The sequence below is a fragment of the Glycine max genome, chromosome 5 (genome assembly GCF_000004515.6).
Source record: "Glycine max cultivar Williams 82 chromosome 5, Glycine_max_v4.0, whole genome shotgun sequence".
Taxonomy (NCBI): domain Eukaryota; kingdom Viridiplantae; phylum Streptophyta; class Magnoliopsida; order Fabales; family Fabaceae; genus Glycine; species Glycine max.
In genome coordinates, this window is record NC_038241.2 from 4,654,254 (window position 1) to 4,672,802 (window position 18,549).

The window sequence follows — 18,549 nt, forward strand, 5'->3', positions numbered from 1 at the left end:
TTAAATGACTTAAGATCTGATATTTAACTAAAAAAAACTTTATTAAAAATTTAATCTTATTTAATTTCTAAAAAGATCCAACCTAGTCTGTAGATTAGATTATAAACTGTTGTCAAACGGCTGATCTATTTTTACACTTTAAACACAGCCTAATATATTTTTACACTTTAAACACAGCCTAATATATTTTTACACTTTTTAAATGACTTAAGAACTGAATGTGGTTCCCACAAACTAATAATACAATCTGGCTGTTAACAACAACAAAAAAAATACAATCTTAAAATAATAAATTCTTAATTCTGCTCCAGAACGAGTACTGGTGACACGTGACACATGTAGATGATCCCACTTCATGTGCTGGCAAATGTCTTATTGGCCACAAATTGCTAATTAAGTAGTACGAAAAGTCCAAATGTTTCATGTGAAAAGATATTTATATACTCTCCACCCTTTTAATATATATATATTTTTTATTTTTGTCATTAATTCTTTATATGAATTAGAAATACAAATGTTTTATTTTATTTTATTGGATCAAAAATTAATTTTACTTTTATTGTTGATTCAAAAAATCTTTTAAAAAATCAAATATAATTTTTTCTTCTAAATAAATCTTATTCGACGCAATGGATAAAAAATGATATGATGGATGAAAGTAATTTCAAATGATGGGAAGAGGAGAAGTTAATAAGGTGAAAATAGTTTTAAAAATAGTAAGATCTATTATATTATTTTTAATCATCTTTTTTTCTCTCTCTTTATTTTATTAAACAAATACTTTTAATTTTCACTTTATTTTTATCCATGTTCACTTATCCTTTTTTTATTTTTATAAACTATATTTCTCCCTTATTTACCAAATAGATACCCAAATTAAAGAGTATTGATATTCATCCACTCATTTTGAGGTAGATTGGTGGAAATAATAGATAAAGAGAAATAGAAAGAAAAAAAAGGAGGTGAGATAAAAGACAAAGTGTATATATGATAACTATTATCCTTAATTAAAATTTAGAATTTAACAAGCATTGGAATTTGGAAAGTCATTAGTTAAAAAAATTAAAAACACAATCACTATCAGAGTAATGAATGTTATCCGTATATTTTTATTGCAATTTTTAATAAAACTATCTGTTAATATCTGTTTTTAAAAATAAAAAATATTTATTAATTATTTTTAGGATAAAAATTAATAAAATAAACTAAAAATATTTCAAATTATATAAAAAAATGTATTCAAAATTACCGTAAAACATATTGATGATATTTTTCACTCTTGATTACTTTAGTGCATGTTTGGTTTAGATAAAAAATGAAAGAAAAGAAAAATAAAGAAAAAAAATAAAAAGATAGTTTTTTTATGAAATAGGAAAATAAAATAAATGAAACAAAGATAGTCTTTTTTCACTTATTTATTTGTATAAAAAATAAAAAAGATATATGTGTGTGTGAAATAAAAAATAAAATGTGATATAAATAAGAGTATATTTGTTAATATTTTCTTAAAATATATTAAAATAAATCACATTTAAAAAATGTGATATCAAATCGTGAGCTCAATTTTTTTAAAATAAATCACATTTATAACTTCTTAGTATATTGAAATTTTAATATTCACAATAAATCATATTTATAAAAAAAATCAAATTATACTCCATTACTTTTTTTCAATTAATTTAATTCCCTAAATGTTTAAATGTTATACTAACCTTCCCATATATATATTACACTAACTCTTTTTAATGTTGAAAAATATTACACTAATATACCACCTTATATATTACACTAAATAATGAGAGGTAATTTTTTCATTCTATTATAATTGTTATCCTATATTATTTTATATAGAACAAGAAAAATTAATAAATAAAATTTAAAAAAATAATAGTTTTATAAAATAAATTTTATTATCATTAATTTATTTTAAAGTTTTGTTATTCATATTAGTAATGTTATAGGAGATATAAGTGAAAAATAATAATTAATATTATATTAAAAAGATAAAATAATAATAATTTTAAAATAATTTTTTACACAATAATTATTATAGGACAGATGAAATATTACTGATAATTCAAATTAAGTCTCAAGAGATAATGTAATTTAAAAAAAATTAAATTCTTAATAAAAATATATAACTAAGTACTTTTCTTTCCCATTGCACTTGCATTCCTTTGTGACTGTTTGTCCGAAAGTAACTGGCAATTAAGTGGCAACCGACAGGTTTGTTTGCTGTTTACCATGGCAGCAATGAGCCTGTCCGTGTAAATGTCACCGGAGCCATGGGTTGTCGGTGTCTACGCCACGTGTCTTCAGAATACACGATAGCACTGAGGGTTTTGTGCCTCCAACGAGCAAACAAGCTTCATTCTTTTTTAGAAGTGGCCGAATAGTGTGGATTCACGTGCATTGGCAGCATTTATTCCCAGTTTTCTCAGATTGGGAAAGGCCCAATTTCATTTTTCTCGGGGTTACCCAAAAAAGAAAAATTATGATTCGGTTCTTTTCTAGGTCCTCCACCCTTTCAAGTTTCACCACCTTTATTATCTGTATTTGCAAGAATATTTTGCTTGGGATATATACTATACTCCATTATTATTATTAATATTATTAATAAGTAGCTGAGCATAGCTTAAGTGTGCATAATATATATAAATAATACAGCTACAGGGAATAGACCTAAGAGGAAGCTAGGTCATATAGGTGGAACCAGCAATCCATCAATTAGTCACCCACATTCTCTTTCTCTCTCTTCTGTTTTCCTTTTTCTCGAGAAAATTGTGTTAGGGTTTCTGTGATTGAGCCTGCAAACACTTCCTTGAGGGCACAAAAGATTCCATTGTTTGCTTCTTTCAGATTAATTTTTTTGTCAGGTTTGTTTGATTTCTATTTTTGGAACCTGTGTTCTAATCCTTGGATAACTAGATCTCGTTTTCCGTTTGTTTCAGTTCAGATCTTCAAGAAGAAGAATCCAGAGAAGCTATATATACATCATCGTTGTTCTTTGCCAAGACAAAGAAGAAAAATGGTGAGGGGGAAAACTCAGATGAAGCGCATAGAAAATGAGACGAGTAGGCAAGTAACGTTCTCCAAGAGAAGGAACGGGTTGCTCAAGAAGGCCTTTGAGCTTTCGGTGCTGTGTGATGCTGAAGTCGCACTCATCATCTTCTCTACCAGAGGGAGGCTTTATGAGTTCTCCAGTTCAAGGTATATGTTACTCACTAACTTGTTTTTCTACTTGTTTAAGTACTTACTTGATTAGTGTGTGTGCTATTTCAATGTTCGATTAATCCTTTTCTGGCAAAATCGTACTCATATTAATCATATCTAGCAATAAAGTAGCTAGTGCCGAATATGATGGCTACAAGCTATAGTTTTTGCTAGGCTCGTACCATGGAGCTCAGCCTCTTGTCGTTGGCGATATTTGATCTTCTTAATTAAGATTAATTATTATCGATTCTATAAATATCGCAGTTTTAATGGATCCTTTAAATGGCTAGCCTATTAATTCTTCCTGGTTTAATTAAGGAAGATACTATAAGAGAGAAATTCATTGTTCTATGCACATTGAATGTGAATTTTGAAACTGGAAAATAAATTAATAAACTAGATGTTAGATAACATAATCGATGGTTGTATACGGTATGAGGTGCGTAAGCTGTCTAAAAAGGAAGAGTTATATAACTATCATCACACTTACAAAAGGGTTAATGATGGAAGAAGATAAGTTTAACGGATTGTCAAAGGCCTCAATTCTAATTAAGAAAGGTGCAGTGAAAGGGATAGTCTGGTATTAACCTTGATTAAGGGTAACTTAGCCACACGTGTCAGTTTTTTTTTTGTCAAAAGGTTATTTTGGTACATTTCCCCCTCGAAGATAAACTTAATTGAAGTAATTAAGTTGTCCTCACCACTTATCTATTTGACTTAACACAAAGATTGATCCTATGTTTGGTTGGACAGCAACTCGAAAGGAAAAAAAAAATAGACTCAAAAGAAAGGAAATAGAGGAAAAAAATTCAGATAACAAAGTATTTTTGTTTGTTTGATGAGATAGAAAGTGGAAAGAAAATAAAGAAAAAAACTGACTTTTAGAAACATAATTTTAATTTTTTTTTCATTTGTTTAATTTAAATTATTATTATTTTCTTCCAACCAAATAGATCATGAGGTAAAGGAGAGAGAAGTATGAGTATAATACATGGGACATGTAATTAATAAGAAGATTTTTTTGAAATAAAAATAAAATAAAATGATAAATGTTAATGAGATATTAAGAAAGAATGAGTAGAGTTCATATATGATTACTCACCCCCTCTTTCTAAAACATAAAGTACTACCTGGTATAAAAGTATTTAGTTTATATTTGATAAAAAATGCCAATAACACAAGTATATCCTGTTAAAGCGGCTAAATTTTGTATTATAATAAATATTTATTAGTAATATGGTGTGATATAATTGATAAATAATTTTATTCTTTCAACATATGATAATTGTGTGTATGAAATAATATTTTTTTAAAAAAATGTTAGCTTCTTAAATGGGTCTAATTAGCACATTAAGAGATTAGTTTCTAGCTATTGGTCGGAGAATACTCTGATTCAAGAAAAAGAAATCTATTTAATTGGCTAAATCTCATTAGCCTTAATAAAAAAAAAACCCAATCAGACTTATATATATGCTAGCATAATCCCATATTCATCATCAAAATTGTTTGTATAATGCATAGGTTACTAAACATTAATAACTGATATAAAAGATTACTAAGCAATAAACAGAATAGCAGTTTACTATCACTGAACTGTATATTGGGTTATTTTACTTATGATGTGTTTCAATCTACATCAAACACACTCTTAATTTTCAAGACAACCTAATTTATCTATTTACTTTAGATACTTCACGTGTTATATATAATTAACTAGTTAACTACTATGGAGCTCACCACGAATCCAGCTTCATTACAATACAACTTTATTGCCATGCACACCTTAAGAAAAAACCGGGGGGAGGGGGTGCGTTATAAATATGCCACTTGACCATTTGTCATAGAGCCTCTCAAAAGCAGAGTGATCAGCAGTCAAAAAACAAAAAACCTGCTACTTCAAATAATAAAAGCATTACTTGTTGAAAATAGCCTATTTAAAAATATCACACTAAAATGTTTATTTTTTAACTTTCAGTCATTATTATATAAGGATATTTCAGTAAAAATATTATTTTAGTATAATATATAATTTATGGGATTAATAGTTCTTAAGATACCTATATTATGAATAATAAATAATTTAAAATGAAGATAGTATTTCTCTCAGAACAATTAGTTTTTTAATCGTAGGATAGGTTTGAGTATGATACAACGATCTTGGAATCTTAAATTTAGATAAACATCAAAATAAGAGCTGAACCTTGATTTACCAGAAATTACTATATTCAGATATGTTTCTCTTTTTTAAAAAAGAATTGTTTCTCCTTTTCCTCAGGCGCGAGTATAACGTATTGGTAAAAGTTATCCTTGTTAGTGGCATGTGTTAAACAAAATTTTGTGGTTTAATTGCATAGTTTTGCTTTTGATCCCCCCAATTATACTAATATTTATTGAAAACCTTTCTGCCAATATACTGGGGTTTTTGCCTTTTATGTCTGTCAAATGTTTGTTTGAGCCTTGAGGTGTGGACTGTCGTTATAGATACCTAAGGCATTGGTTTTTCTTTTTGATCTATCTAATATTACCATGTTGTAAATTTTGTCCGTTTTCTTTACAATTTGATGGTCTACTATTTTAATGGTGTAATTTTAGTTTATAAGTTAATGCACAATTTATATAGTAATGAATTAAATTCATGAAAAAATTGGGAAATCAAATTCATGAAATTTTATTTAGTCTAAATGTATTTTTTAAGGAAGATAATTTTGTTTGAATTTAATTAATAGTATTTCTATGGATGATAATTCTCCGCCAGTATTTATGTTAATGGTATACTCTAGGCTTGAACCCAAGATCATTTAATATGTTGAAATAATTCTATATCAATTAATAGTCAAAACTTTAAAATGTGAAATTAAGTACAATAAAAAAATAAAAAAAATGGTGTTCATTAGTTTTTCTTTAATGGAGGGTAGGATAAACTCTTTTGGAATAGAAAGAAGACGAAAATAAAATTAATTAAGAATAGATGAAGAAAAAAAAATAGATGTAATAAGTTGTACGATTAAAAATAGAACAAAAAGAAAGTGTAGAAAAAGAGTTGTATATTGAATATTTTCATTATTCATATCGACATGTTAAATGTCACAATTTTTTCCCTTGGACCAAAATAATTTCACATGTGGATACTATTTTCTTGTGAAATGTGCTTCACTAGTTCACTTCAATGATTATTCACCCTTCAAGTATTCTGTCATGCTATCGTATCAAATCAGAGGTGCCTAAGAAACTTTTCGTTGTCTATTGGAGATGCTCCAGTATAAACAAAACAGTTGAACGCTATCAAAGGAAGATCGAGGACCTGGGTGTCAGCAACAAAGGAATCCATGAAAATACACAGGTTAGCTCTCCTTATCTATATATATATATATATATAATTTGATGTTTTTAATAGAATAGATGTCAATGGTATCGTTGGAATTAATTATATAATTTTTTAGTAGCAAAATACTAGTACTTAATATAGGCGAGGGAAGAAATGTTGAATGCTAACATTGTCAATCCAAACATCATGCATGTTCTCTATTTTTGACCTTTCTAGAAACAAATGCATCTTCAAGAAGTTAATTTATGGTGTCACGAAAAATCTAAATTAAACTTCGATAGATGGATACGCATATGGTTGCTGTCAAATGCAGCAACTAATGCACTTTGAACATTGCTATATATATATATATATATATATATATATATATATATATTTTGGGACTGCTTTTGATGTTTGTGTAACCAGCCTCCTACAGTTTTTAGTTGTGTCTGTCATGAAATATACCGTAAATGGAAGTTGCATGCTGATATTCCTTATAAAGTAAATTGACTGTGCTTTTGATTTCCACCTTAAACACAATCAAGATATACATCAATTATGTTATAAGCAGTACTTTACCAACATATATGCCTGGATATTTTGACCCAAGTTATAGCTGACTACCTTAGTCTGAAGCCCTTCTGTGAAACACGACTGGGTTAGAAAACAAGCACAAATAAGTTGAAGAATTCTTTAATAAGGTTATCTTTTAGCCAAAGCCCTTTGGAGTTTGGACACGTAAGAAACAACATTTATGGGTTGAATACCAAATATCGACTTAAATTGTTCCATTTTTTCCCCTTTCAGTTTATTCTCATGATGCTTCTGGATTTTCATCTAGACTCAATCCTTCTGTATTGTGGCATGAATATGATTATCCAGCAAGGGTTTAACAAATCTTATACTCTAGCTTTTTATTTTCATCTAAGAATATTTAAAACGCAGCGAAAGGGAAGAAAAAGTAACGCTAGAATCACGTTTGGTTCATCAAACACATAGTATGATAGCTTATATTGGTGAGTGAATGAGCGGGAAATCATATTTGTGTCGTACATTCTTTGTTTACATGCAGCATCTGAAGGAAGTTGATATGAGCATGGCAAAGAAGATCGAGCATCTAGAAGATTCAAGAAGGTTTTCGGAACCAACTTTCACTAGTTTCATTCTGATTTGGCATTAGAAAAACACATAATTGACTATTCTCAACTTTGGAGATTCTTTCATCATGTAGAAAGCTTTTGGGAGATGAATTGGATAAATGCAGTATTGACGAGTTACAACAGCTAGAGAACCAGCTCGAACGCAGCCTGGACAAAATTAGGGCAACAAAGGTACTCTTCAATCGCACAATTTTCCAATGTTTTTATTGGACAAAGACAAGTGGTACAAGATTTTTTTTGTTTATGAAGGTTGAAATCAATTGGCTTTAAAGGGAAAACTAAAGAAAGATATTCATAAATGCGTGTGTGCACGTTTACATATAAAATAATCAAATTAGTCTTCCAAATATATATATGCAAAAAGTCTCCTAAGATTTTAGACACCAATTTAATCATTCATAGTATAATAGACATCAATGTAGATTCACATCCTAATCAAGGGAGAAGATAGCCCATACCTCTAACAACAAAAAAACGGTTGTAGTAAACACGAAGAGATTCTCACAAATGAATCATGACTCACAAGGTTTGGATTTATGAATATTTATTTATACACTATTCAATTTTTTCATTTATATTTAATGTAGGATTTCACCTTGATCACCATGCTTAGGATCTAACATCAATTCCTCTTACTCCTAGATAGGAGAAAGAAGAGTACTAACAACTCAGTCTCTAGCATCTTTTCAATTCACATTTTATTAGAAAGGGTATATTAAATAAAAAATAAAACTTATCAAATTTTGTAATTTTTAATAAATTTAATCAATAATGAAGAATATATTCAAAAAAGTATATTAAACCATGAATTACTAACATTTCTCTAACCAAAAAAAGTCTAGGATACAATTCTTTTCAACTCAGGGGAGACCTGCCTAACCAGGCATCTTCAAAATTGAATGCTATTTACCACATCCTAAAGCTCTTATTGATTGTATTGTTGAACCAACCGGCTATTGAATGTTCACTTTCCTCAATAAGATGAAGATTTTTTTGAGTTCCATAGCCTTGGACAGATCTGAACTAATTTTCCCTTAAATCAATTCCTCTATGTAACGAGCAGAGCATCTAACACTACAAAACAACTAATTATTATGACATAAGGATCTTTGATAAGTAAGACTCCTAATTATAATTAACATAGCAACTCTCTAAATCAATAATCAAGACTCCTAACATTGAAGAACTTGGTACTGCCTGTGATTCAGAATCAATTGTTCAGGAAGCGAATCGAGAAGCTAAAAGAAGAGGTAAAGTTTTATTTATGATTGAACGCATATTTTCTTTAATTAATTTGTTTTATATTGCTTCATTAATTAAAATTACCATGTCCTTTGGCTGACTTCAGGAAAAGTGCTTACTCGAAGTAAATAAACGCTTACGTGAGCAGGTTATTATCATTCTTCGTTCTTTCCATTCCTAAACCAGATTGTGCACCTCTTTTATTTCAACTTAAGCGTGCGATTCATTAAGTTTCAGACTGAAGTTTTATTTTCTTTAGACGAGTAAAGTTTTGTAGAAGGAATGGGAAATTTAAATAATAATATTCTCTAATAATTTGACTATTTTTAAAAATAAAAGAAATAAAATAATAAATTACTATAAATTTATTGTATTAGTCTTATTTATCTTATAAAAGTTATATAATTGTCTTCATTTTAAAAAAAAATTGTCATCTCGTTCCCGTCAAAACTCTAATCCTCAACATGTTCTGAAAGTTTCACATGAAGTATCAAATTAATGCAAAAAATATTTCTAAGTAACTCCTATCATAAGCTAAAAATCTATTTAATTAAAAAGATCAAGTCACTTTTTTTTATACTCTTCCATCTTGGTTCAAAGCTAAATATTCCCAACATCATTTCATTGTTGTAGTACCGGATTGAACGACAACGTTGTTTGAGTGATCAGGATGTCGAATTCGCCACAAAAAAGGAGGGAGAAGAGGTGGAGACGGAGTTATTCATAGGAAGACCTGAGAGAAGAATGCCGTTAAAGTTGAAACCTACAACATATAGTGCTCATGCATACATAGCGTAATCTAAAGATTAAAAATTACTAATGCCCATACAAACGCTGCTAGCTTCCTTGCAGACTGTTATATTCATGTCTTATTAAGATATGTAATTCTTGTTGTACCCCAAATCACAACGGCGGTTGTGAACGCCTACTTAAATAATTTATGTACAACAGTCATTATTTCAAAACTGTTCGTTAGAGTACTATATATATCAGTTTGGAATTTTTTTTATTTGGTTACAAGGTTGTGTCTAGTCTCTGCCATGTTGAAATGAAACAATTAAGGTTCCCTTCGGGGTGATTTCTTGTTTTTAATTTTAAAATTTTTAGAAATCAAAATCAGGTTTGAGTTTTTGTTTATTCTTTGTTTATAGTTTTTAGAAAGATATTATAAATTGAAGATAAATAAAATCAGTTAACTATTTTATCTTATCTTGTTTTATTATGAAATAATAACAGTCGCAGAGGTAGTGTAGTGAGAGTGACAATGATGATGATAATGGTGGTGGTGATAGTGATGATGTCGGTGGTGATGACCATGGTGGTGGGGTGAAATAGTTGCATCAATGATGGTGACAGTAGTAGCAGTGGAATAGTGATGCTGTGTTTTAAAATCCAAACTAATTTGGCCAATCAAACTAGTTTGACCACAACCCGGTGGTCTGTTCAGGTCAAGTTGTCTATCATATCGACCATGCATTGAATCTGGTGCAATTGTACGATCTTGTTGGGTTTGCAGTTAAACTGGTGACCTATTAACCCAGGTCGGATCATGCCCAAGGGAGAAAACACGCTGGATTATGTAGGTCAGTTAAGGTCAGGTATAAAGTTTTAATTTTTTAATAAAGACCGAATCATGTGGTTCAATTAGTGACCCATTGATTCAACCATTGGCCTAGTGATCTAATGCCTTGATTGGGTTAATCACCACTTTGTTTTTAAAATTATGGGTAATAGGGGGATGAAATAGTGGCAACAACGGTGACAACGACGATGAAGATGATAGAATGATGGTGGTAGTAGCGATAAATGGTGGTAGTTGCAGCGACAATGGTGGTGGGATGAAATAGTGGTAGTGACAACGACAACAACTATTAAGACACCAAAGTGGTGGTGACAACAATGGTGGTGGTAGAGGAGGCAATGACGAGGTGTGGTGGTAGTTGTTGTAGTGGAATGGTGGTGGTGGAGCAGTAGTGGCGGTGGTGACAATGGTGAGAGAAATGGGGGTGACAAGGGTGATGGTGGTTAGAATATGATTTTTAAAAATAAAGTCATATTCACAATTTTTTTTCTTAGTTTCTATATATAAATGTAAAACTGTTTTGAAATTGAGTTAAAAATTAATTCAACTCCATTTTTACCAAACACGTTTTATTTAAAAAATTACATTTGAAAATCAAAAATTAAAAACTCGCAACTACTCCGGACGGGAATCAAAAAATTAATGCAAAAAATAAAAATAAAAAGTGTTTGGTTGATGTTTGATTGAACACAAATTTGCTTAAAGACTCCAAAACTAGAACCTTCACAACATCCCTTACTTTCAGACTTGTTTCATTTGCTTATGTTGTAGCTAAAAGTGGAAATCTTGTTTATTGTTGTTAAAAGAAGAAGAAATGTCTTATATTCACCTAATTAAGGGCTATCAAAACAAGAAAGACATTGTCATGGCTGTTGAAATGAATACTCTTTGATGTCTTGTCTAAATGTTTGACACTTATCAACTTGGAAGCATCTGCACGGATGCTTCTGATGAATGTCGTGTCCACATGTTAGACACATTTATGATATCACACTCCCTAGACAACAGGTGAATACTGTGTTAGACACGTTTTTGTAGTGCCTATTTTTCTTTTCTTTTTAGCGCTTAGACACATCACATATATTTCTTCAAACAGTTGAATATGCAGTGAACACTTCTCTAGACACCCAACAGACACTTCTCTATTTTTTTAATCAAAATTCCTAAAAATCAGCCAAAAAGAGATTTTAAAAATTTATGTTTAAAACTAGCCTATTTTGATAACTTCTTCCATATAACGTTCTATCTTCTTCTCTTTTATTTACGTATGCGGTTTATCCCTTTTGCACGACACCATCCCTTCACATTCTCGAGTACGCCGGTGTCACTGGTTATTTTTCATTCACCATTGTCTCGCTGGCTTCACATTCATGGTTCCTTTGTTCGTCGCTGCGCCTTGTTTTTCTTTTCTAGTTCACCTATTTTTCTCTCCTTTTGCGTGTTTTTGATACATCTATTTGTCTTGAAATAAATCTTAATTATCAATTTTCATTTTTGTCTTGTTAATATATATATATATATATATATATATATATATATATATATAAAAGCCTATTATAAAGTTTAAAAATATTTTCAGTCCTTTAAATTTAGTCTATTGTCACTTTTGGTTTCTTAGGTTTTATTTTTTTTAGTCTCCTAATTTTAAAAAAATGATTTTTAGACCCTCCTATTGTAAAATATATAAATTAAATTTTGGAGACAAAATGCAAAAATAATCCAAATTTAAAGGATAGAAAACACAGAAGAATGATACTTCTACCACAACTGTTTTTAAAAAATTGCCGTTCGTAGACAAGTAAACGCGTTAAAGATAACTTTATAAAACCATTCTAAAAACACTCAAATTTAAAACAATTTTGGTGAAAATCATCTTAGATTGAACTTTAAAGATGATTTTACCTGTTGGGCATATTGAATGTAAAGAATTAAAATAGGGTAATTTTATTGATGTAAAATGATCCGTATAAAGAGGATATGATTCAAACGAAATCCGTATGATTCCCTTAAAGAGGAATTTGTCCTGCAAGATCCAGCCCCGCACCCACGACAATCAGCTCTCCTACGTCGTCGGCGACACCACGATCCTCGCCGTCGACCGCTCTGTTATGTTCCCCGCCTTCCTCTCCAAGCTCGCCGGCGAAGACCTCGACGCTCTCATCTCCGTCACCAACGACGACGACCTCGAACACATGATGCTCGAATACGAGAGACTCTATCGCCCTAACCTAAAACCTATTAGAATGAGACTCTTCCTTTTCACACTCTCTAATTAAAACCCTAATTCCTCTTTCTACTCCGAACGTGACCGTTTCGTTGAGGCATGGTTGATGGACGATAGCAATGAAAATCCAAGGCTTCCTCACCGTCGCAATCCCAACGAATCAGTTTCATTGGACCAATTAGCAGGTGAGCTCATCTCATCTCTCTCCCTCTCTAATTTTACTTCATTGTGACGTTTCTGGTGAATTTTGCAGATTTGGGGGTGTTATACTGGAAGCTCAATCCAACTACATGGAAATATTCTATTTATCTTTTAATTTTATTTTGCTTTCTGTAATTAGATAGTGCTTCAATTGTTACCTCTTCAGTCTTCATTGATTAACCCAGGATAGGAATAGTATTTAGAATTCCCAGCATACTATGAATTTGAACATACATAGAGCAGAGTTGCTACAGTAATCGGTGAAGTTCAGGAAATAAAATTAGAATTCTTGAAAAGATAATAAATCCTGCAAAATTTGTTAAAAAGAATTACTGAAAAGATAATACCTCGATTGAATGTTTCTTTTGATAGGTAAATACAACACTAAATATTTTGTGTTTAGGACTACATGGATTTTGTGCTCTGTTTCTTAAGAATTTTTCCAATGGTTAGAAGTTGCTTTTATTTCTATAGTCTTGTTTAGTATACCAATAGGATGGCCTTATGGCTAATCCCGTCCACAATTAGGTTGTATAGATTCTTTGGTAGACTATTCCTTCCAAGTTGTTTTTGAGTGACCTATTTAGCTGTTTCAGATTTTGCTTGTGTTAAACTTCATGACTATACCTCAATGTGATGTAGTGTGAGTGGTTTGCTGCAGTAGCTTCATCAAGGTATTATCCACATTCTTATGAGGTTTTCAAGGAAAAACTGATACTGATGTGAATGTGATAAACTGATTGTTGTCTTAATTGCACCAGTTAGTCTAGTTGTTGTCCTACTTATGCTACCTTGACTATATGAAGCAGATTCTGGATATATCATTGCACAGTCTCTCTCTACAATTAATTAAGATTTGGAAGTGAGTCAGGATTACACATTTTGTCTGATATTTTGTAAACCCATGCATACAAGATCATGTGAAGGAGCTGAGAATTGTTAATATACATTCTAGTTGATTTTGACTTCTCATATTTTGTAGTTGGATGAATTACAACCTATGATTATTGAAGGGAGACCTTGTTGAGTAATATCAAATATTCTTGACAGGATTCACCTTTGTAAGAAATTAATATGCAAGGGAATTTTCTTCCTTCCCGAAACTGAGCTGCAGATTCTTTTATGCAGGGAGGTGGTGAGCTTTGAATCCTTATTGGCCTTCCTAATTTCCAGCTTTCTATTTAAACTTTCATGTGCATAATGTTGAAGAGACTATACGATGATATTGTAGTAAAATTGCATTGGGACATCAAATGTGCAAATAGTTCGGTTATTATCCATGATTGATTTGTAGCATGTGGCTCACGTGAATTATCTTCCTCCTTAAACCTGACTTGGTCTAAGTAAATTACATATTATGTTGTTGGAGCCAAGTTTACCTTTATATTGAGACTTGATGTGAACATTGCATCCGCATGAATGACATTGGTTATGTATGTACTAACGTGGCTTGTAATTATAATATTAAGTTGACAAAAAAAAAACTTCGTACCCCATTGCCCAGAGGCTCTTCGCTATGCGAAGGTATGGGGGAGGGATGTTGTACGCAGCCGTACCCTTGCATATGCAAAGAGGCTGTTTCCGGATTCGAACCCATGACCAACAGGTCACCAAGGCACAACTTTACCGCTGCACCAGGACTCGCCCTCAGGTCTATAATATTAAGTTGACATATATTAATTTTTTTTCATATAGTTTTAGACTATTATAATAAAATTATGATTATAGTTAATTAATATTAATATTATTTTACATATGAAGAAACATTTGATTTAAACTTTAAACTATAAATTGAAAGGGAAAAATTGTCCTTTGTTTTGTTGTATTTATTTTAGCCAAGCGTGGTATTCAGCAAAATGAAGTTTATCTTTGGTTTCTATAATTTGTTTTATACATGTTCTTTCTAGTGTCTTTCTTATTTTTGCTTATGTTGTTCTACATGTTGGACTAATGGCGTTAAAAGCTGACTAAATAGTGATATCAGATGGACTAAAACAATTGACACCAGATATATTGTTGTGTATACAGAAGCATGACTCTCCTGATGCTTGTCAGAGTGGTGTATACAGAAGCATAGGTTGCCGAAGTTCATTGATTTATGATTAATGCAATCAGTGGTTTTAGTCAATTTGGAAAGTCCTGTGGCATATTTTTATAATCTCACCATCTTGAATCTGGTTAGTTTCTTGTCTTAGTTGCTTAGACATACATATTTGGAAGATTCTTTCAAATGCTCATTATTCAAATTTCTTGCACAGGTGCGATATCAAAGCCGGAAGAGATTGGCAGATCAGTGCCTTCGGGTGAAAGGGCAGTTTGTTCGCCAAGTACAAGATGATCATCCAGTAGCAGATGTGGGTGGTGGTTCTTGAAATTGTTTAGTTTCAAGTTACCTTCATCATTAAATTACAATCTGACTTCCAAAACTGATTTGCTTCTCTCGACAAGGATTAACTGTAGGGTCTAGTTTGTCTGGTGAAATTATGTTCTCCTCTTAGCGTTGTTAGTATTTTCTTCTGGCTTGTTATATTGGTTGTCTCTTAGAATGTAGGATTGTAAGTATTTAGTTGGATTGATTTGAAGTTTGGATTTTACCTCTTAGAATCTATTATTAAAAAGAAGGGAAGGAAATATTTAGTGAATGAGCATAGGGTACAATGTGTTTTACATCCATTAAGATTTGTCAAAATTGGTTTTAGTCCCTAGATTTTAAATATGATTTTTTTAAAATAATAATTATTTAAAAAAATCATATTTATTGGTAGAATATTTTAATTAAATTCTATTTTCATTCTTTAAAATAATTATTATAAAAATTAACAACTTTTAATTACGTGATAAATAAACATTAAAAAAATATCGGTTTTAAAAAAATCGTCTTAAAATGTATATAATTTCATATGATTTTCAGAAATGATTTTTAAAAAAATCGTTTTAGAAAGTTTATTTTTTAAGATGATTTTTAAAAAAATTGTCTGGAAATTTTTATTTATTTTAAATTTTTAAAATAAAAAAAAGATATTTTAAGATGATTTTTATGTCAACAAATGTAGAAATCAAGTTTTTAAGATAATTTAAAAACTGTTGTGGAAAGTAAATATTTTTCACAACAATAGATTAAAAAATGATTAAAATTATCATAAAAAATATTAAAAAACAAATATAGAAAATCTTTTTTTATAGTAGTATAAAATATAGGTTAAATATAATTTGATTCTCCTATTGTACAAAATCCTTAATTTCCATCCTCCTATTTTGAAATAGAGATATTTAATCTTCTTTTATTAAAAAATTCATAATTTTGAACATATGCTCAATTTTTCTTATATTTATTTCTTTTATTTTCTTTTATATTTTAATTAATTAAGTCATTTTTTAATAGTAGCTTAAATGAATATGTTATGTTTATGTTTCAATTAAAACAAAATAAAAAAATGAAACATAAACTTAAAATAGGAGAATAAAATATCTTTATTTTCAAATGAAGGATCAAATTATGTTACATATTAAGCAAAATAAGTATCTCAAAATTGTATGTAAACTTGAAATGTAAACCTATATTTCATTAAAAAAAATAGACATATAGTTTAAAAAAGAATTAAAAATGTTTTTTTGTCCCCACATTAACTTTTTTTGGATTCCCATTAATCATGGATTTCGTGCGGTCATCCCTATGGACAATCCTGTTCCCGTATGTTATGTTTTAGGCTTTAACCGTGTCTTGGTGTGTGTGTACGTGTTTGAGTCCATGAGGAAGAAATATCCAAGTAAAATCTTCAATTGTCTGTACAAGCCCAAACTTCTCGGTGGAGAATTTTCAGGTACTTTGATGTTCATTTTAGTGTTTGAGGAATTAAATTATGTGAAAATTAATTAGAGAGTTCATTTAGTGTTTGAGGAATTAAATTATGTGAAAATTAATTAGAGAGCCATACACGAGGACCAAGGGTTCATATTTGTATGGCTCTTCTTTGGGCCACAGTAGCATTTCTTACGTGATGAAATATGGGGTAACGCATGTTTTTGTTTTCTGTTTTTCCTAATTCTTATTTTACCAGCTTGATTTACATTCTTTACAAGTAAAAATATTAATTAAAATATGAAAATTAATTAATCAAAATTTCTGCATGTGTAAGTTTCAATTAATTCAACTGGAACTTATATTTTTATAAGCAAACTTAGACTATATATGCTTGAAATACACAATAAAGTATTTACTTATTTGTGTGATCAAATAGTCAAATATTTGAAAAAGATTAATATGATTAGTGATTAATAATTATAATTAACCTTGTGTAAAAAATTGTGAAGTGATTTCGACTGTGTAGAACAAAATATGATTGTCTGGCATCAAACGAGGCAATTCAATTCATAGCCAAATAATTGAGTTGTTATTTTTCCTATGGAACCCTAAAATTAAACTTTGCATAATTGAAGTTTTTGCTCACTTCAACTTCACTTAAATTGGTTCCTAAACATTACCATTTCTATTCTTTATTGTTAAAATTTGATCTGGCGTACGTTATTTTTTCCACTCAAAACACAATACCATAAATTCATAATTCTTCTTGTTCTTATTCTCTTTCTTTCCATTTATGCAACCGTTTCTTTTTCTTAACCGCCACCACGCTTTCCATTCCAAGGTTGCGCCACTCCTCCCCGCAAAGCCTTTTCGAAGTGTCATATCACATGCAAGCCACTCCCTGTGATCCCCTATCCTCTAACTTCACAACAAAAAATCCAAATTTGTTGAATTAATCACCTAAAGCCTTTTATCACCTTCACACGCATAGGGACATTGTGAGTAACTATGATTATTTTCATTCTTAATCATGTGTATGGTTTTGTTATATAGGATTGTGTTTTTAACACTCTTGAAATGTTTGATTAACTTTAGAAAAAGTTCAAAGTTCTTGCGAACACAAGGAGTTGTCATTGAACTTTCTCAGGTCTTATTTAGACAATGCTACTTTTTGGTTGTCAAATCCTGTGAAAGTTAGCCTAAGGCTAGAGGTCTCGATCGTGTTGGACATGATGACTATGTCCATTCCTGTACCTAGAGAGACATATTAGTTGATATTGCCATCACTAGTCACTACCATGTTTCTCATTATCTACATTGACTTCAAGGAGGCCTGATTTGCATCTACCTCTGGTTATTGTTGTTCCTCTTCACTCCTTCCCTATTCTTGTTGGTGGATGGGTTTGTTACCCTCTAATGTGACTCAAACACCTCGCTTCAGAAGGATTGTGAGGAAGGCCAATATCAAATGTTTTCCCACCTTTTGTGAAAAAATATGGTGTTGGACTTTCTCGTGCTCCTTGGAAAGTAAGCACAATTGCACAAAATGGACGACAACAACAATGGTGACAAGAAAGGTTATGAATGTAGCGGTATGCAGTGATAGTAGTAGTGTGGACCAATGTAGGGTAATGGTACCATCTATTTTTCTCTTTATCACAAATTAATGACCATTATATCATAGTTTATTCTTCCTAATTCTTACTACCGAGGGTAAAGGTCGGTGCATGATGATAATGTTTTGCGGCTTTGATTAGTTTGTGTACGTATATGGTTTGGGAATATATTGTCGAGATAAGACTCAACGATTTCATCACT

At 30.6% G+C, this 18,549-nt stretch overlaps 1 protein-coding gene and 1 long non-coding RNA gene across 6 annotated transcripts; both read left to right on the plus strand.

The window, feature by feature from the left end:
• The first annotated feature begins 2,454 nt into the window (after positions 1 to 2,454).
• On the plus strand, positions 2,455 to 9,931 carry LOC100805260 (agamous-like MADS-box protein AGL19-like). Of its 5 annotated transcripts, none has more exons than XM_006579376.4 (8): positions 2,455 to 2,876; positions 2,952 to 3,210; positions 6,472 to 6,553; positions 7,593 to 7,654; positions 7,752 to 7,851; positions 8,889 to 8,930; positions 9,029 to 9,070; positions 9,556 to 9,931. In XM_006579376.4, exons 2-8 carry the CDS (start codon positions 3,029 to 3,031, stop codon positions 9,718 to 9,720), a joined length of 675 nt encoding a protein of 224 aa, XP_006579439.1. In that variant the 5' UTR covers positions 2,455 to 2,876; positions 2,952 to 3,028; the 3' UTR covers positions 9,721 to 9,931. The 5 variants fall into 5 exon arrangements, with proteins under 5 accessions (XP_006579439.1, XP_040871164.1, XP_006579437.1 ...); XM_041015230.1 differs by having other exon boundaries at positions 2,472 to 2,876; positions 2,957 to 3,210; positions 6,429 to 6,553; XM_006579374.4 differs by having other exon boundaries at positions 2,481 to 2,876; positions 6,463 to 6,553.
• A 2,370-nt stretch (positions 9,932 to 12,301) lies between these two features.
• LOC100798356 (uncharacterized) lies at positions 12,302 to 15,571 on the plus strand. The gene is made up of 4 exons (XR_414198.4): positions 12,302 to 12,913; positions 12,982 to 14,580; positions 14,958 to 15,106; positions 15,188 to 15,571. It is a non-coding gene; the product is annotated as an uncharacterized lncRNA (long non-coding RNA).
• The last annotated feature ends 2,978 nt before the right edge of the window (positions 15,572 to 18,549 follow it).